The following is a 21,017-nucleotide window of genomic DNA, read 5'->3' as shown; positions in this document are numbered from 1 at the left end:
TATTCACAGTTCTAAGCATCTCACAGCCTTTTTTTAACTCATTGAATAATCCTTTTAGGTTCCCCATAAAGCAGGTGAAATGCTTCTGCTGCAGTCCTAAGGCAGAACACAGGCTGCATAAATAGCATCTAAATTACTAGGAATACCAAATACACATACAGTAATACATACCTACAAAGGCAAATTCATACTGACAGGACTGCAGTGTATGCTTATCAGCAGCAAAACATCTCGGGGATAAAAAAAAGTGGCTCTACATTGAAACTGTATATACGTTTCTCTCTATATTTAAACACTTAAATGCTATTTTCTGCGTGTTGTTAAACCCAGATGCAGGCTCCTTTTTAATGAGCCTGCCTGCTTAAACATTTATTAGCTTAGAGATGTATAGTTTTCCGAAAGCTGGCTGATTCTTTTTGCAGCATATCTTTGCTAAGAAAAAAAAGGCTTTTTTTTTGTGTACATGGTCTCAGTCCTTGCAACCTCCTAGAGAGTCTGTCAAGGCGCAACTTAAAAGCTCGTTCAGGCGACCATGACCCCCTGCTAGCAGATTGTCTGCCTAAAAGGTAAGGGAAAGCTAAAAAAGAAGTAGAAACTTAAAAGTAGCTTCTCAAAGGCTGCATAGATCTTTTCTTTCTTTTTTTTTTTTTTTTTTTTTGTTAAACCTAAAGTGTTTAAAAGCTTTAATATTGATGGCCTGTCAACTTTGTCCTGATTCTTTGGCTTTCAGTTAAAAGGTTTTTGTTGTTGTAGCTTATGCAGTTGCTCTGTTGCTATGGAAACGTGACATCAAAATGACGTTTCTCTGTTTAAAAGCTTTTAACTAAATTCCTGCCTGTCAGATGTAGGCCCCATTTTGTGCACTCAAGCTTCAAGCTGTTGCAAAAAGGTTTCATATGTTCTGTTGTCATTCAAATTCTTTATCCACATATGCATGTCTTGCACTACAAAAAACCTAAACTAAAAACTCAATCTATATTAAGTGTCCTCTTTTAAAACCCTTTTAGGTCAGTCAGCAATGGCTGCAGCAGAAATTCCCAGTTACATTGTCTCTTCTCAGACTGAGAAACACAGGAGGGCCAGAAACTGGACTGATGCAGAAATGAGAGGTTTAATGCTGGTTTGGGAAGAATTTTTTGATGAGCTGAAACAAACTAAAAGGAATGCCAAAGTTTATGAGAAAATGGCTAACAAACTCTTTGAAATGACTGGAGAAATTCGCCACGGAGAGGAAATAAAGATAAAAATTACAAATATGACATTCCAGTACAGGTAAGCTTCAGTTAATTCTTTTTATTTTAAGAGATTTTAGCAGGGACAACGCAGTGATTTTTGCCTTTCAGAAAGAAGCCTCCTAGAGGAAATCTGTCGATAAAAGATTAAAGATTGTTCATATCGCTTTTAAAATTCTCTCTTGCCACTGCTGTTACGTCATTGTTAATTTTTTTCCCCCATTTCATGTCAAACTCCGGGACAACTTTGTTTCTTTATAATCAGCTACCGTTGTAATGATGCAGAGGGATGGAAATGCATTTAGTGGGGGAAGAGCTTTATGGGTTTTTCTCTTTGCTGAGGGGACTGGTGGTGGTAGCCTGGCAGCAGTTCCTTGCAGTGAAACTCCTGCAGTTTGAAGTGGCCAGTGAGAATCGGGAATGCAAGGCAAAGTTTAAAAAAATAACTGCAAAGAAAATCATGTTTTTTGGGGGGGCTGAAGCGCCTGGATTTTGGTCTCGTGAGTTGAAGGGTTACGCTTCACGGGGCCAAGAATAATTGAACGTCTTATTACTGAGTGACACATATTGCTATAATTATAAGCAGCAGCAGCAGCAGTGAAAGAACTATTATATCTGCAGAGAGAGAATCAATGTGCACCGTCAATACTGCTCCAAAGGAGCCGGGGGGAGGGCGGAGGTGCCTACAAGGGGATGATAAAGAACAGGCAGTGTTAGTCAGGAGGGGAAGTTGGCTTTAGAAAACGCGAAGCAGTTGTGCATTTGTTGTTTGCAGGGGGGGAGCAAGATAATTAGAACTTAACAGAAATATTTGCATATCTTCCTTCCTCCCCCCCACCCCCCCATTTTTTTTTTCTTGAATTCTTATCTCTGTGAGGCACAAACTGCCTCACACTGGAAATCCTGAGTGGTGATTTCAGCTATGTGCTTGTAATGCAAGAAAATCAAATATGTGACTCTTTCATTTAATCTCTCCTCAAAGCTTGTATTAATAATAAAAAAGGTTATTACAGCAGGCAACCATGTTAAAACTGCTCGCTCTTCTGTAAGGCACCCTTGCTGTATTTAATGCAGAGACTACTCATCAAATAGAAAACTAGGGAAAATCCTGTAAACCCCTTAACTTTGAATGTCCTCCTTCTGCATTTGTATGATCCGCAAGCATAATCTGTAACGTCATTTCCCATAATATTAAACTTGATGTTTTGCAGCAAATGCTAATGTCTCCGAAATGTTTCACTAACCCTGCTGTAATCCTTTACAATTTTCTTCACCCAGATTGTAGAGGAGAAAGCTGGAAGTAAGATGAATTTTTGCCCAGCATCACCCAGAAATTCAGACTCAGATGCAGATGTAGAAGTCAGGAGTTGCTGGTTACCAGGCCTTTGCTTAGTCTGCTAAATCTGCTGTCCTCACTGATGGGAAATGTATTTCGCAGCACCAAGATTTTACAGGTGTCTAGCAACACTGCATGATATTTAAGTGCTGTAATTGCCAAGTGGAACAGGCTATTTCTGTCTGGCTTTGTTCTAAATTTTCAGCGTTGTCATCAGTCAGACCATCTTAGTTCTTCTAATTAATATAGTTTAAAGTTGCATCGGAGGAAGGGAGGAAACAAAATCACTCCCATGCACTCTGTGTGTGTGTGTGTGTGTGTAAACAGCACTTCTTGTTTTAAATCCTTCTTATGTTTCTGTGAACTTCTAAGATTGCTTCTGTGGCATGTTGTCATGCTGCTTTTCTATTTTGCAGTGCATTGCAGCTCCCTGCTTATTGATTCAGATGCTAATTTAGGAGAGTTAGGAAACTGCCGTGCACTGTCACGGTGCTGTTTCATTTTGTAATCTTGAATATGAAATGCATCTTTCTTATTGTTTGTTCTTATCCAAAACACGCCTGTGTGCTTTGCTTTCAAGGCGAGGTGGGAGAGAGAACAGCGAAGAACAAAAGCTATGGCTTATGATTTCTCATTTTCTGGGCACTTTTTGTTGATGTGTGAGAATAGGAAACGTTGTGATGAAACTGGAAATGATGTGAGTTGCTACCGAGTGCTGGCTTGCACTGAGTTTTAATCCATGAGGCAGCTGAGTTTTAATCCATGTTTTGGTGCCTGCAGGATACTTGAGAAAGATGCTTTACCTCACTGTATTTCTGGGCATCATTGCTGCACTGTGATATAAACTGAAAAAGAAGATCCGGAGAGTGGGAAATACTCTATTTTGAGATACTTTATAGTGATTACATAGGGCTTGTAAGCATGACCTGGGAGAATGTAGTGCCAGTAGCAGGAACAAGGAGGTTGTTCTGCACCGGAGGGGTTATTTCTTCCCACCACTTCAGGGTCCTTTACTTTCTTAGGCAACTCTTTACAGTGTTGCAAAGCTGCTATGATCTCTAATCTTACTTTAATAACCCTAACTGAAATGAACTAGAATATTTAATAAGATCATATTATTATTTAGCTATGTGCCACAATTTTATAAAGAAAAATTAAATTGCTGGCCCAGAAATTGCTATATATATATGTATAAGCATATATACATACATTTATATTTCTTTCTGTACAAGGAAAATCAGTAATTGAATACTTCTACTAGCCCATTCAGTGTTAAAAGTGTTATCACTGGCATGTCTTATCTTGGGACATCTCTTGAAACAGATGCTAATGATCTGAAACATTAAAGGATCTAAAGTAGAAAGCAGTGAATACGTTTATAATGGTGTTTTCCAGTTTGAGGATCCCAGAGCATTTTAAGATAAAGCCGTATAAATTACTGTTTTGCTTATTTTGCCCAGGAAAAGCCATTACTCATTGTCCAGAAAAGTCAGACAAACATTCATAGGTGTAAGGGAGGAGCGTTTCTTAGCCAGTAATTAATCAGTGCAGTTGCTGGAGCTAATGCAACTACATGCATGCTTATGGTGGCTCAGAGCTCAGTATGGGCTCAGAGCCCAAGCATTCACACTGTGTCTGGGTGCGTTTGGATCCTATGTGTAATGTTGTGCTGCCAGATCAAGTTAGTTCAGGTGTAGTTTGGTGCGCATGAGCATCTGTCACAAAACAATTCTAGGGTGATCATATCCCATTCCTCTACATCAGAGGTAAAAACATTACTCAGATGTTAAAATGCTATTATAGAAATCTATTTTATGGCATTATTTCCGTCTTGAATTCTTGTGTTTATTTCTGACTGCCCTATATTTCAACAAGGTGACAAGAGAATGAGAAGATGTTTAGAAAACCCAATTAGGCTGAGATGTGGAAAGCTTTCTTTATTAAGAGAAATGGAAAAGCTTGTGACTTGCTTGGAAAGAAGGTAAAGAAATATAAAGGAGTTCTGGAGGTGCGTGAAAAATATACAGTACTGTTTTCAGAGTATAGAGCAGGTATTTCTTTTGCTGTAATACAAGAAGTTATTTATTGGAATTGCAAGGCAAGAAGTTAGTCATATAAAATAGTTAGTCATATAAATGTGTATAACACCACATAATAAGCACATGGAACTCATTACCACTGAAAATCATTGACACCAAGAGAGTGGTAGGTTGTTTTATTATTCTTTTTACTAAAGATCAGGTTTATTAAACTAAAATACAGATGCTGTTTGTCTTCAGATTAGACAGAGTTATAAAAGACAATGAGTTTCAGGATATTATTGGCTGTTGATGGAAAAGTAATCAAGAGTCTTTACAGGCAAATGTGCCCCCAAAACCTGTCCATCAGAATGATTTAAGTATTTAGTACTGACCTTTGTCAGAGGTGGGGCAGCAGGACAATGGGCTGACCTGGGAGCAATTCCTATATTCCTCTGCATTACTGTAGTCCAGGTGCATTTGGAGGAAACTACTCAGAGAAAAATATACCACGACCTGAAATAATTCTTACTGGAGTCTCAGTGTATTAAAACCATTTCATCCACCGTGGAAATGCGCCTGGGTGGAAAATTCTGCACAGCACCATAGGTGGAAGGAAAACTTTTTTTGCAGGTGCATTTGAAGAAAATTCTGCTTTTAGGAATTGCTGTGATATCCAAAATATCTGCTGTGGAAAGGTCAGCCACCAGGATTTTAATGTTCAGTTTTATAGACATCTGTGTAGTGAGCTGTGTGAACCTCCCTATTTATCCGCCTTGGAAGGAGGAAGGGCTGAGTCAATTCCTGCTGGAATTCAAAGTTAAGCTTTCTGATGTGCTGGTCATCAAAAGTTTTGCTGAGATTAGCAAACCAGCTTTTGCAGTTTAGCATTACTTAAGAGTATGTGCTGAATTCTTGCTATTATGTAGGCTACTTGGGGCATTCAGCACATATGGACCTGTAATTAGTCCTTCTGAAAGAAGCTGATCTCAGTGTGTAACAGTGCACTGTATCTGTTGTTATATTTCCACTGACATAATGCACACTGGTTTATAGAAAGGAAAAGGGTTTGTAAAGCCTGCACAGGGGGCCACAGTTTTGACTGACTCCTTCTGATGTTTAAAAATAAGAACTGTGTGGCTGTAAATTTATTACTTTCAAAACCATCACCCTCCCCAAAGCCTCCAAACCAGGATGCAGCTGTTGCTTTCTGATTTGAATCGCAGTCAATTAATGTTAATGATTGGTAAATTTGAATCAGTCTCATGATTTGAATAAAAGATTAGTCTAATTTTTTATTTTCATGTGTACATGATAGCAATTAAATGTTGCTGCTTGTGTAATCGGTTGCTCTACTGTGACATTAAACAACTGGAATATTTGACCTCTGTTACAGCAAGTTATAAAATATAAGCACAGCCAAATTACTGCAGAAAGTTGAATTTGAATATTCTACTATCTTCCTCTTTAATTTCAATAATTTATAGCAGAAGCACAACTTAGGACTGTACTTTCATATATCTTTCTTTTCCTCACCATTGATTGGTTCACAAACAGTTGCTATTTATTATTTATTTTGAAAGCTTTTCTCAGAAACCCCAGGAGATGGATCTTGTATCCGTTCCTTAAGGCAAGTAGTAATATCAAACACCGTAATAATAATAAAAAAAGCAATACTGTTTTGAGCAAAGCCTAAAAAAAGTAGCAAGTTAGAGATTGTGTGCTTTTTACTGACTAAATAATGGTGACTTAAAAAATGCTTTAGAGCATAATATTGTCATAATCTTATTTTACGTGGTGGATTAATAGACACAGAACAAAGTCTGAAGAAAGGTGAGTGGCAGCAGGAATTACTCAACTGTTGTCTCAGTCCATTCAGTGATACGTTTTAGCAGCAGGATCTCAAAGCCCATAGATTCATTCACTTCTCTGTAATAAGAAAAGTAACCACCTTTCAGATTACCTGGGTTGACAGTGTTTTTCATACTTCAGGTATTTGTCCACTGGAAACTTAACTTTGATCCTTGAGTTTTGGGAGGGAGTTCTCAATTGCCTGTGCTCTCAGCTGGTTTTTAATAGAGCCTCATGAAACAGCAACAAGTCTAGATAAACTCACTGTGGATTTAGTTTGTGAGCTCTGCTGACTTTCCCAGTTACCCCTGTTTCCTACCTAATCTTTCTGCCCGGCTTGCTCACACAGGCAGCAATTTGGCCAATTTCAAAGTGTTGAATGTTTGGCTCATCTTCCTTCTCATTTCTGGACTGTTGCAACCCAGCCTTACTGTTGTCCTGTTTCTTTTTAAGGTCTTTATTTTTCATTAAAACAGACCAAAACACAGAGAATCAAAACAAACAAAACCCCCAACTTTACATTGTGAATGCAACTAAGACCTGCTATGATCAGTTATGACATTGATATTAATACTACAAAGTTAGCCATTTGCTTTGTTTTTAGAATCATAGAATAGTTTGGGTTGGAAAGGACCTTAAGATCATCCAGTTCCAACCCCCCTGCCATGGCCAGGGACACCTCACACTAAACCATGCCACCCAAGGCTCTGTCCAACCTGGCCTTGAAGACTGCCAGGGATGGAGCATTCACAACTTCCTTGTGCAACCCATTCCAGTGCCTCATCACCCTCACAGTAAAGAACTTCTTCCTTATATCCAATCTAAACTTCCCATTTAAGTTTTAACAAGTTACCCCTTCTCCTATCACTACAGTCCCTAATAAAGAGTTCCTCCCCAGCATCCCTATAGGCCCCCTTAAGATACTGGAAGGCTGCTATGAGGTCTCCACACAGCTTTCTCTTTTCCAGGCTTCTTCTTTTTACCAGAAGGCTAAACCGTCACCACTGTTGCGGTGAACGTTCTTCCTCTTTTCAACCACCTGCAGCGTTCCTAATTCTTTTCCAAAGGACTAGCACTCCCTCCCCCCTTATCTTCACATCTCTCCATCTATTTCATCCTTGTTTCTTTATGTATGAGCCAGACACTATACAGGTAGATGGTTGCTTCTGGTGCTGCTTTTATGCTAACAAAATTGTCTTGCCTACCTCCTGGTAGCGATCCCTTTTTTTTAGCCCAGAGCTATGGTAAGCAGTCAGATGTGGAAGAATTAGTATTCATCCAGTGTATTCAGAGGCAGAGAAATACCTGGTTTTATATAGCTGCAATTCTACAGCTGTGTGGGCAGATGATAAACAACAACTTTTCCTTCAAAATCATGATAGCTTTGTAAAGAAATGGGATCTGGGGTACACAGCTGAGCTCAAACATAGAAACCAAAAGTACTGACTTGCTCAGGCAAAATACCTGCTTGTCGTGGTTTAAACCCAACCACAAAAGCTCGTTTACTCATTCCCCACCCCCTTTTCTCTTTCGCCCTCTTTCTTTCCTTCCCCTGACCCTCCCTGCTCCCAGAGGGATGGGGAGGAGAACCAAGAGAATGCAACTCTCACGGGCTGAGAGAAAGAGCAGCCCAGCAACCAAGGTATAACACAAATCACCACTGCTACCACCAATGACAATACTGATAAGAGAAAATAACAAGAGAAGAGAATACGATACCACCACCGAATGAGTTCGACCCCCCCGAAGAGAGACCGTGCCCTTCCGGGTAACTCCCAGTTACCTCCCTGGGCATGATGTGCTGTGGTATGGAATACCTCTTTGGCTAGCTTAGGTCAGGTGTCCTGTCTCTGCTTCCTCCCAGCCTCCCTTGTCCCCGGCAGAGCATGAGACTCACAAAGTCTTTGGCCAGAATAAACATTACTTAACCACAACTGAAAACAATCTGTGTTATCAGCTCTCTGCCCAGGCTGGAAGTCAAAACACAGTGCTGCACCAGCTACTAAGAAGGAGCAAAATGGCTACTGGTGAACCCAGGACACTGCTCCTGAAAACTTCATAGAATGGTTTGGGCTGGCAGGAACTTTTAAAAAGGTCACACAGTCCAACCCTCATGCCACGGGCAGGGACATTGTCAACTAGGTCAGGTTGCGAAGAGCCCCATCCAACTTGACTTCGAATGTTTCCAGAGATTGGGGCATCTACCACCAAATCATGGCAAGGCTAAGATGTGCACACACATGGCTTTTCGCTGTCTGGCCCATGGAGATGACCAACCATGGTGAATGTGTTGCAGCTAGCAGCTGAGGATAGTAAGGTTTTAAACCCCATTGCTTGAATGTATTTGTTTCAAGATGGGCAAACAAATGTGGAACATGGACTTGGCTAGTAGCTTATAATGGTTTAATTGATACGTTTTTCATGCAAATAGCCTAAATAACTGAACTAAAAATAATATCAAATGATGGTTGCTGTCAGCCTTCTATTTAGCTATTTTGTTTCTGTGCTGGATGGATATATGTGTATTCGTAGGTTGTGCTAAATATTCTCTGACTATGAAGTCACAGCAGTAGGTTGCAAACATGTATGAAATTAAAATTTTGAATGCATAGAGGGCATAAAAATCTGGATGGCTGAGGAGGCTTTGCTGTGCAGGACTGTGATGTGCATTTCTAAGTAGATGGAAAAGCTCCCCAGACCTGGCAAGAACAAGGAAAAAAGAATCCTTAAATGGCTTTAAAATCTAAGCAAATCTTACTGCTTTTTTCACTCACTGGTGGATTTCCCCTTACCCTAGGCTAAACACTGTCTAAAAGGAAGAACTTGAAGTTCTCACTTTTAAGTTTGGCACCATTTTTATAGTGTTTACATGTTATTTAAGTCTATCCTTTGCAGAACTGATGTGGGCAGGATGGATTCTGAGGGTGAAAAACCTGAAAGGCTTCAAGAAAAGGGGGTTGGCCAGGTGTCCAGGAAAAGTTTTTATCCTTTTTTCTGCATGTGGAAAGCTGTGAGAATTAGATTTGGTTCAGCTTTTTGTTAATTTAAATGAAATCTGGTTTATGAAAATGGAGCATTTGTCACTGGTCTTGCCTTTCCTGTCATGTTACCTTGCTGCGTTTTGATTTAGAGTAGCAAGATCCAGACTGGGAAAGGGAAATAGAAAGAAAGTTTGGGACTCTAGCTGGGCACTGGAGTTTACTTGAGATGTACAATTCATTTGTATACCTCAGTTTTACATTACTCAGTAAAAATAAATAAAATAAGAATGTGTACTGAGTGGGATAGAGGTGAACATTGGGTTAGGAGTGATTAATAGATCTCATAATAAGTTGCATGTGAAAGACAAGTTCATGGTTGATACTCCTTTCACTGTCACTGTAATTGTTTTGTGCATACTGTTTATAATGCAATATTAACTGTTTTCGTTAGGGTTATTTCTGTAAATTAATTAAATTCTATACTTCTTCCTACGCTGATCATTATTCTGTAAGAGATGAACAGACATCCACCATCCCATGGTTGTTATTAGGATGTTTACCTAGGCAATCCAGAGCTTTTAGGCAATATTAGGAAAAGGATATGGATTATATTTATAGTCACTTGTATTCATCATGGAAAAGAAATATTTATTCTTTAAAGCATGGAAGGACAGGGTTGCCCAGAGTTTGGATAAGGCTGTGATGTGTTGCCTACTCTAGTTGTCAGGGACTGCTGTCAGACTGATTAGTCTGGCACTCTGTAAGGGGAAGAAAAATTATTCTACAACTAAAAGTACGCTTTCCATTATAAGCTGTAATGATCTTTATTTGTACTGAATTTCATTTGGGGTTTACATGCATCTTTTAATTACAGGGCAAAACTAGGAAGAGAAACTGAAAGGCATCATTGGAGATTACAAGAAAAAAGTGCCTGATTTTGTTCTCATGAAAAGTATTCAGTTTGACTCCTAAATGTGACCAGACCAAATGTTTTGAGACAGAAGATCTGTAAGAAAAGTACCTTCATAACAAATCAAGCTTTAATGTTGTATGCCTTTTCTTACAGGAAATTAAAATGCATGACTGACAGTGAAACTGTTGCACCTGACTGGCCTTACTACAAAACCATCGATAGGATCTTATCCAAAGTGACAGACCACAGTGATGTGAAAATGCATGAAAACCAGCAACCAGGTCCTTCCACATCACAGACGGAGGCCTCGCAGTCTCCATCAGCCAAGTCTACGCCTCTGTATTTGCCATATAACCAGTTTACATATGAAGGAAGGGAAGAGTGCTTTGAAGATGAACACTCAGAGAGTTCGTCAAGCTTACTTTCTTACAAGCTGAGGTAGTATCTATTTTCCCCCTTTCTTGTGTTTCACAGAATGAACCGGGTCTGCTATGTAAAGGGGACACCCTTGCATCTTTTTTTTTCTAATGGCTGCTGTATCTTTTCTGTAAATCACAAATGAGATCTGTTCCCCAGTCTCAGCCACTTCATTGAATTAGGGCATTTTCTTTATTCCTTTACGAGAGACTGGAAGGGAGTAAGAGGACTGGGGAGAAAGTTGGATAATATTGCCAAAACTCAGCATGCATGTCACAGCTCACATGAGGTGGAGTGTTTGTTATAGGGGTATAGGCATGTTCAAGAGAGCCCTGCAGTGTGAGCTGAGATATAACATACAGTTTAGATGATTTTTGGCATGCTCTAGTTTTGCTTTTGGTATGAGTATGAAATTTCTTTGGCTTCACCTATTATTAAAATAGTGAAAAGATGCCAAGTAAATATTTCTGTGGACACCGAAATGCTACTCACGCCGTTTGAAAGTGCATTGCTACATTTTAAATACAATTGAGAATGTCACTTTTTCAAAGTAAATGCTAGTTAGAGAATGCAAACATGTGTTCCCTTTCCTTGATAAGATTGGAGTTCTCTGGAAGGCAGCGTTTTAACAAAAGGCAGGGTTGTACACTTGATACAATTTTTTAGACTTTACTGGTCTCATTTTTCACCCAGAGTGGTGTGAAGTAAGAGCTCATTACAGTTTTCTGGCAGGAAAAACAGTTGGTCCTAGAGATCCTTATCGTGAGCCTGTGAGGCTTTTACTATAACAGTGAAATTATCTGTCAGTCATGCAACTGAGAAGGTGTTGAGCTGGAAGAAGAACCAACCTAACAAGAATGGATTATTGATTCCAGGCCTACTCTTGGATGAATGAAACTAGGGTAAATTCATTCAATCACTCAACCACATAACCCTTGAATAGCTGATTATTATTTAAAACTTTTTTTTTTGGCAACTGAATGTATATTTGGGTTTATAATTCTTGAACTGTAGCAACCTTTTTGTTCACAATCAACAATTGTTTTTTATCCTAGTTCAAAGTTGAGCAGTAGATACCACTTCAGAGATTAATCTAACATTTCAGTTGAGCATTGTGATCAGGTTAAAAATTGGAAGGCACTTGTGATATTAATGGGGTATGTGGGAAGAGAAGTGGTATTCCTGTAGGGGGGTTTGAAAAGCTTTTACAGCTTTGACCTGTTTAATTTACCCTAGTGAATGAGAGAAGAGTAGGGAACTCTTTCTTGACCAGAAGGAAATACAGTGCTTGCTAATGATATCAGCTGGGTTAAAATCACTTAGAGCTACTAAGGGAAAGGCAGATAGTTCTTTTAGAGTTACTAATGGTAAATCATGAACTGAGAAGCAATTTTCAGCTTATGCAATTAGTGTGTCATCCTGTATTTGAAAAACACTTTGAAACAGTGAACAAGAGAGAAAAGAACTCCCATACAAAATCTGGGTCCATCTTGGCAGTTTTGTAAATGCCCTTGGCCCTAAACGGTACACAGATGATCTGACGGATTCAAAGAGGAACCAAAGACAATACACTGGGATTTGAAATTAAAAGAACATTTCAGGTCCTTAATTTCTTTCTCAATTTTTGTACTTTACAGCTATGCAAACCAATTATTTTGAAACATATTTTGAGAAACATGCACATATATGTATGTGAAATATAGAGGCATTTTACAGCTGTATATTTTAAAACTGTATATGCCTTATTTTTCTGTGCAACAGACTGCACAGTTCAGTCAACTGTGCAAAGTAAGCTTATGCTATGGGATTCTTTCTTCAGTAATAAAAATCATGTTATGACAACAGTAGATAGTCAAGAAAACCTCGATCAATACTCTTTTTTAAGCCAACTTTTAAACTTCTGAAAACTTTAGTACTATTCCTTTAAAATCTCAAATACAGCATTTGAGTCTCAGCTTCCTGTTTGCTACAGGATGACTATAAGAGGATGCTACTTGGCTACATAAATTATGACTTAAAAAAAAAATTACTGAGTTTAATTGTATTTCTTCGTGTTTTATTTTAAATTCTTTGACTTTGGGATAGAATTTTGCTAGTTAGTGGCAATGAAAGTATTGTGGGATAAAATGAATTTTTATTTTTGTTGCAATTTTCAGATGAAGAAAACATTTGGAATCCCCATTTTCCTTTAATGGGAATTCGTTTAGTATTGTTCTACCACAGCTCTTGGGCTTCAACAAAGCTAGTATTGTACTGCAGTGTCCATACAGCAGCTGACAATAATAGAATCATTCTGTTATTTTCAGATCATAGAATGCAGTGTGTTGGAGTCTTGTACTGCAGCTTAGACTTTTAAAATCAAAATTCCTGACACCACTGTAAATGACTTTTTATCTAATTGAAAACTGTTTTTTTTTTCACCCTGTGGACTAATTTATAGTCTCTGTTTGCATTGTTAAAGTAATGACAGAATGTAATTACACAGACTGAGAGTGTGGTTCAGACTTCATCTCTTCTGCCATTTCTATTGTACTGAAGATGGGGGTGAAAGAGTTACTTTTGTAGAATGATAGACCATAAGAAAACCCCCGTGTCACCTAGTCTGACTTCTTGCTAAATACCATCCATGTATTTAAATTCAGTTATTCTGTTGTGGAGCCCAGAAAAGTTACGGAGGGAGTTCTGTGACACACTTCCCTAAGCGGAGGACAACTGTATGTCTCTGTTGTCCTCTACTTCTTTGTTTCTCTGATTCATTTGACTCTTGGAATTTTTTTATTAGATATCCAGCCTAGAACTGATATATTCAGAAGATGGAGAATTCACTTTTCTTTATAGGGATCTGTTCCAGTGATTAAACCCTTGCTTGAACCGGTGTCTTGTTTCTAATGTGAATATAGTGAATTAAACTTTCAGATGTTACTTCTGTTTATCTTTCTTTTCAGTATATTGGAGACCCTTTAAATATTTTTCACTTTTTGCCCCAAGGTAGCTGTGTGCCATGATCACACCATCTTTGCTATTCTTTAATTTTTAAATGTAGATTGAATAATTTGGTACAGAAGGTTTACCTACAGAGAAACAGTAAGAATTGGTAACATAAATTAACCAAGACATGAATTGTTTAAAAGAAGAGCATTAAAACTTGGTGAGGATTCTAATTCAGGAAATAACAGTTTTGGCAAAGCCTTTAATCTTTCTAAAATTATGCCATGGCTGTTTAAAATCTGAATGGGCAGCATCTACAAAGAAGTTTGAGCTTTAGGCTATGCGCATTATTATGTCATGCATCTTAACTCATTATGCAGAGTTATCATAGCAAGATGCTTTGCCCAGGCTCCAAGCCATTTTTGTGGTTCCTTTTTAAACCTGACTTCAAGGATGAGCCTCATTAATTCCTAAATGCATTTGGCTGTATTTGAATGAGCCTAGTCTACCAGAAGATCCAGGTTGCCTGATCTTCAGTCCTCAAACTCTGAGGATTGTTGTGCCATCTGTAACATTAATATTGCTTATTTCCAAATAATTGTTAACTATTTTCCATGAAGATATGGATTATGGAGGTCTAGTCAGATTGGTACATAGCTAGAAAAGCACAAACAAGCCAGAAACAGCTGTTAGCTATTGAAAGCCATAGATTCCAGAAACTGATGGAGCTGGAGACCCATTTGCCATGAAGGAGTCAGAAAGGAAGAACTGGTTTTATGGTTTTGTGGAGGTGATACATTTTGGTAGACAGATTACTCTTTGTATCCAATTCTTGCTTCATTAATTATTCACACACACTCCTGAAATGAGCCTTCTGTGAGTGTAGGCAATCTATCAAGGAACTTTTAATTGAACTGTGAATTCAATTGATTGTAGATAGGTAGACAATAAATTCACTTGAGACTTGCCTAATACCTTGCCTAGTTACATCTGGAGGTTTTGCTTTGTTCCCTCTGGTCTCCAGTACACATTCATTTCTGTTCAGGATCCTAGATGAGATGGAATTCCCTTGGTTCATTTCCTTCTTTTGAATCCTGCATTGCCTGTTTTAGACCATAATGTGTAAATAATTCGTCCAAGTTCTGCTTGGAACATGGTCCCAATGACATTTGTGTAGTCAGAGGAATGCCTGTGCCAATTCTCTTGGAGGCCCCTTGCCATAGACACTAGAGGCCCAAGAGTATCAGAGGACTGTATCTGAGGTCCTGGATTTCCTAGACCCCTCTTTCCTCCAGATCTCAAAATCCACCTTCAGAGAGCAGGCTTGACAGAGGCTGTGGATGCTGTCAGGATCTGCTGCACCCCTATTGTCCCAGAAGTGTTGGCTGCAAAGGAATCATAGAATCATGGAATGCAACATGGAGAATCAGCAACAGGAAATGATTGGTGTTTGCTACAGCAAAACCTGATCATTTCTTATACTCATGCCTATAGATTGCCAAACTAGACAACCTTGTAGCTGAAACTATTCGAGGATACTGATGCTGGTGGATTACTCAGTGCTGAACCCATATTCCTATTTCTGTTTTCTTCTTGACTTTCTGTTGTACAAACTTATTGACACTGGAGTGTTGGCTCTGATGTGCTGCTCAGGAGACCTAGAACTTCTCAAGAAAGATGGCTCAGTGTCTGAGGAAACACTTCAGTGTTCAAGTAACTCCTTCAGTCATCACTGGACATTTTACATTGTTCCATGGTGCTGAGGGTTCTTTAATCGTAAATTAGATTCCTTAGATTCTTCTTTTGTAGACCTCTTCTCAAGAGCTCTCCTTCAAGAGCTATTCTGCAAAGAGAGGATTGTGAATTCCAAGTCTATGTACTTGTGAGTGATAATAAAACTCTCATTACTAGTCACTACGGCTGGAGAGAAAAGGAGATTGGGAACACCACCAAAGCCAGGGATATCTGAAATTTCTTTTCAATGAAGACTAATTACAGAGTTGTGTTTGTTAATTGTAAAGAAACAGAAAGAGTACTTAGCAGACCTTGAAGAATCCTTGTGCCCTGGCTTTTGGGGGGACTTTTCTGTGCTGAAACCTGATGTGAGCAAGCACTTGTCAGTGAGTGCTTTCTCAGCTACTGGCAGAATACAGATATTGCTGACACAGTTCCCCAGGTAGCTGCCATCACCACCAGACATTTTGCTTCTCTCTCCTCTCTGTAGCTGCCCAAGGCAGTTATTGCATTGGATGTATGGTTATACATCTTATAGGCTTTTTATGAACCAAATTTAACTGAAAAACAGACAAAACCCTGCACAGACCCTAGGAAAACATTCCATCCAAATCACTACTTTTTTTTTTTTTTTTTTTTTTTTTGGTCTCCATTGAAATTAAAACCCACATGGCAGCCACAATTGCCAATAAAGTCATGAAATGCTCAGTGCAGCTCAGTACCACTGACATGCCCCAGATTTTCTCTCTCATTCCTTATTAAGGACTGTTCTCACCAGGGCTTACTTTTGACAAGACACAAGCCCTCTTGTGGCTCTAGGAGCCAGTTCTTGCATGTTTCAGGCAGGAGGTCTTACCATAGCTACTTTCTAGTACTGTTTAGGGAAGAGGATAGAGATCGATTGCATTTTCAACGTTTAAATCCTCTGGGAAGAGAGGTTTAAATTCAAAAGGTGACTTTAGCTAAATTAATACCATAATTTCAAAAAGTTTCTTGCTCATCCTATCAGAAAGCATGCGTTCTTTATGAATGGGAGTGCAGTGATGGGAGCCTTGGAATAACAGATTCAGTGTTGTCCTTACGCTGCTGTAGACCTTTTCCACTTGCCTGACCTCTCTGAGAATCACATTTCAAATCATTCCAGCTCTTAGAGGTAATGGGGGCAAACAGAATTTGCAGTCAGCCAAGACTCGCTCTTTCAGGATTGTCTGGCTGTGATAATCTCAGCGATCAGCTGCAAGTTAGACTCACAATTTGAGCAGAGCAGCAAGTATTTATTTTATGCACATTTATTTGATGCTCAGAATCAAATATGATATATAGAATCTACAAAAGTGAGTTTATTTTGTATAACTTCCAAAGTTTTATTTAGCATAAAGATGATGACTTCTCCTTTCCCTTAGTATTATTATAGCAGCGTAATGGTGATAAAACTCTTTGAATTGTACAAGTAAATTTAAAGTCTTGGATAATCTGAAAGCCAGTGGTTTTTGTTCACTATGTTAGTGTACATTTAAAACGCATTTAAACAAGATTGATGTTTTTTCTTGCCTGCGCCTAAGAGGACAGCACATTCAAATGACTAAAGAGTACTCACAGTTTCCCTCAAGAACAATTCTATTTTTTTTCCCCTCTGAGATTTTAATAGCATTTAATTTAATCCACTTGTTTCTTTTCACAGACCTCACCCTTTTTGGGTAATTGCACTCTTGAATGTCAAGGGGCTTCTGTCTTTTTGTTATATTTGCATTAAGTCTTTCAGGTGCTTAGGATTGTTTATTTCTCTTCCTGAGAGATCTGAATGTCACAGTTATTGTTGCACAAAGCCTGTCAAGTAGGATAAAAATGTGAATGAAATTATGATACAAAACTGCCACAGCTCAATGACCTCTCTCCCTTTCTTCACATTAATAAAAACACATTCCTCAAGAGTTCAAGTTATCCTTGTTCAAGGATGTCTTGAAATCTGCAAGGTGTTGACATGGCATACGACTCACAACTGTGCCATCTCATTACTGCATCCTACTTAGAAAGCATACTGCGTTTGGCAGAACATGGCCGAGATTGCTTTTTGTATGAAAGGCCTATCATCAGATAACTATGATGCTGGGGAATCCAGTCTAGAGTTAGAAAAACTGTGAATGAACATGTGGACTATTATTTAAGTTAGAAAAGAAGTTACCCATCTGTAACTGAAGGTTTCGAAAATGTGCAGTACACTTCCACTTTCACTTGTTATTAGGGCAAAGAAACTGACCTCCACCTCACTACAACCTCCTTTCAGGTATTTTTAGATGTCAGTAAGATTCCCCCTGAACCTCCTTTTCTCAAGGCTAAATAATCCCTGTTCCCTCAGCCACTCCCCATAAGATTTGTGCTCCAGACCCTTCATGAGCTTTGCTGTTCTTCTCTGGACCTGCTTCAGCACCTCAATGTCTTTCTTGTAGTGAGGGGCCCAGAACCGAACACAGTGTTCAAGGTGCCCAGTACAGAGGGTATCACTGCCCTGGCCCTGCTGGCCACACTATTGCTGATACAGGCCAGGATGCTGTTGCACTTCTTGGCTGCCTGAACACAAGCTGGCTCATGTTCATCTCCATTTTTCAGCACCCGCAGGTCCTTTTCCACTGAGCAGCTTTCCAGATGCACTTCCCCAAGCCTGTAGCATTGCATGGGGTTGTGGCCCAAATGTAGGACCTGGGCCTGAACCTTGTTGAACCTCACACAAAAATGGCTTTGGCCCATGAATCCAGCCTGTCCAGATCCCTCTGCAGAGCCTTCCTACCCTCCAGCAGATCAACACTCCTGCCCGACTTGGTGTCATCTACAGACTTATTGGAGGCACACTCAATCCGCTCATCTAGATCATTGGTAGATATATCAAACAGAACTGACCAGTGCTGACCCCTGGGGAGCACCACCTCTGACTGGCCACCAACTGGATTTAACTCCATCCACCACCACTTTTTGGGCCCAGCCATCTAGCCAGATTTTTACCCAGCAAGCAGTACACCTGTCCAAGCCATGAGCAGCCAGTTTCTCCAGGGAATGCTGTGGGAAATGGTGACAAAGGCTTAGTTGAAGTCCAGGTAGACAACATCCACAGACTTTCTCTCATCCACTAAGAAAAGAAGGAAACTTGTAAGCCTTATCTTCCTAAATGTTTACGTTGTTTATAATGTTTTGTGATGAAATATAGAAATAAGTGTTCAGTGCAAGGGCTAGTTCTGAGACTAGTATTCTGTAGTGGGACCAGCCTTACTTATGTGATGCTTTAAAACACTAACTTACACCACATGTAACAGTGCAGCACTTTCTCTGCGTGGGATGGTTGTTGCAGCTTTAAAATTGGAGTTTTAATGGCCAAATAAGCAAAATTTGGCCTCTCCCACTACAGTTTATAAATTCAATGTGTAAGGGAAATCAAGATTAAAAAAACCCACCTCCTCCCAAAATGGTGCCTTGTTTTCTCCATGGAAAATTCTTACTAAAACCAATGAGATTTAAAAAGTGTGGTTTTTTCCTTGGTGGGTTGTTTTTTTTTTTTTTTAATTATTATTATTTTCTTTTGTTTTTTCAGCCTGTAAGGCTATGTAAGTAAGTAAGCCATTCACATTAAACACATTAAATACTTATGTTTTGGCACAAATTTGAGAGGGGATTTATTGGAGAGCACAGAGGGGTTTAAAAATAGGACTAGGCTGTAGCTAGGCCAAGAACGTAGCATAGAATTTTAGGTTCTAACATAGATTTCTTTTTATATAAATGAGTTTAATTAACAAATATTCACATTTCAGAGCTGAAGAAAGACCAGTTAAGAAAAGAAAAATGCAAAGCTGCAGTTTCCAAAAGAAGAAGCTAAAATTAATGGAGGCCATGTTGGAAGAACAGAAGAAGTTGAGTAGAGCTATGGAAGAAACCTGTAGAGAAGTGCGCAGGATTCTGGATCAGCAAAACATCATTCAAGTTCAAAGCTTACAGTTACAGGAGAGAATGATGAATCTACTGGAAAAAATGATCTCCAAATCTAATGTGTAGTTTGCTTTGTGAATGCCTCTGAGATTACTATTGATATAATAGATATCCCCTTACTGCACACCGTATGTGTGTCTGTTGCCCTATTCCCAGGTTTTCCATGGAAATTAAAACCCTAGTGTAATCTTAGTTAAGCAAAGAGAACACATAATACAGAATGAGAGCTATCCAGTATGATAAAATTAGTGCAATATATGCCTAAGTTGAATTATTTTTATACAGAAAGGTTAAGGGATGAATAGCTCTGGGAACTTCAGTACTATTTATGTCTAGGTCAGGTACTGTTATACAGACAGTGGTGTTATACATTGCTTCACATCAAGGACTATAGCTTGACCTGTTGTAGAATGAAATAGTGCATTTCTAAACATGGTAATTGCATCTTGACTTTGCTGATGATTAAACTCTGTTTTGAAACATACATTGTACAAGTGACCTATGGCTCTTGTGAAGATCTAGTTGGGACCATTAGATACATAATTTTAAACTCCCTGCCTGATATTAATAGTACTCTAAAATATTAGGTTAAAAATAGTCTATTCAAATACACTTTTGATATAAAAAGAAACCCCTCAAACCACCTAACTATATACTGAATACTAAAATGTATAGAAGATACTTGAAATTGCTTTTGATATTAAATGTTTAATTTTTTTCATTATTAACTGGAATCTGTTGACTTTAAGAACAACCAGCAATGAAAATTCTCATTTATTCTTTATCACAAAAGAAAAATATTGTACTGTGTGTATATACATAAATATATATAATCTATCAAATGAAATAAAGAAAAAGAAGAAATTTATTATCGCTGGGCAGATATGCTTTGGGACAGTGAAAAATATTGGGAGAGGTAACCATAGTCAAAGGCTTTTAATTCTTATTTGCAGTGTAAATATCTCCTATACTGATGCCCAAAATGTAGAGATGGAAGTAAAGAAGAACATTCAACACCCCTGCAGTGGTATTTGCTGTGGCACAGCTTTGGTATGCAATTAGATGTTCTAAGGTGTGGTCTGCAAGGCAGATCAACATTGATACACCACAAGAGGGAGCCGGAGGCATAAAGGATTGTATTTAAATTGTTGCAGTCCCAGCAAGTGTTCGGTTGTTTAAGGAAATATGACATTGAAATAACCTTCAATATAAATTCAGAAATTCGTTGGCTCTATTTCCGATATACCATTTCTTTTTGCGTCCTTCTTGAAAATCGTATTTCTGCTGCTTTCACTGTATTTCAAGACTGAAGGTTAGATTCGGGTCTAGAAAGTATACAATTAATGTTAGTACTAGGAACTCTGGCAATTTTCCATTCTCTCTATTAAATAATAACCACTCTTGAAACTTTGTTTTCGAAGGTGTTTGCATTTTCCTATATAATTTAATGAACTGGTGCCTAAGCTAATGTTAGCTAAACTAGTTTAAACTCCAGATCCAACCAATTAATTTGTAATTATGGTTGATGAACAGGATAAAGGTTATACTCACCAAGCAAATTAATAACATGTGGAAATATTTCTTAGAAGATCCTGCAGGTATGACGATTAAGAATAATTAAGTATGTAAATGTGG

General features: G+C 38.6%; 1 protein-coding gene across 1 annotated transcript; it reads left to right on the top strand.

The window, feature by feature from the left end:
• Positions 1 to 869: 869 nt before the first annotated feature.
• On the top strand, positions 870 to 20,117 carry MSANTD1 (Myb/SANT DNA binding domain containing 1). The gene is made up of 4 exons (XM_065665314.1): positions 870 to 889; positions 1,008 to 1,272; positions 10,485 to 10,769; positions 19,208 to 20,117. The coding sequence occupies exons 2-4, from the start codon at positions 1,019 to 1,021 to the stop codon at positions 19,446 to 19,448; spliced, it is 780 nt and encodes a 259-aa protein (XP_065521386.1). The 5' UTR covers positions 870 to 889; positions 1,008 to 1,018; the 3' UTR covers positions 19,449 to 20,117.
• Positions 20,118 to 21,017: the final 900 nt, after the last annotated feature.

The sequence above is a fragment of the Lathamus discolor genome, chromosome 1, assembly GCF_037157495.1.
Source record: "Lathamus discolor isolate bLatDis1 chromosome 1, bLatDis1.hap1, whole genome shotgun sequence".
NCBI lineage: Eukaryota > Metazoa > Chordata > Aves > Psittaciformes > Psittacidae > Lathamus > Lathamus discolor.
This window is presented reverse-complemented; position numbering and strand designations above follow the sequence as displayed.

Bases quoted from the DNA above. Each gene is read 5' to 3' on its own strand.
- MSANTD1 (XM_065665314.1), top strand. From the start codon at position 1,019: ATGGCTGCAGCAGAAATTCCCAGTTACATTGTCTCTTCTCAGACTGAG. The intron at 1,273-10,484 runs GTAAGCTTCAGT...CTTTTCTTACAG, and splicing joins AATATGACATTCCAGTACAG to GAAATTAAAATGCATGACTG. The intron at 10,770-19,207 runs GTAGTATCTATT...TTCACATTTCAG, and splicing joins TTACTTTCTTACAAGCTGAG to AGCTGAAGAAAGACCAGTTA.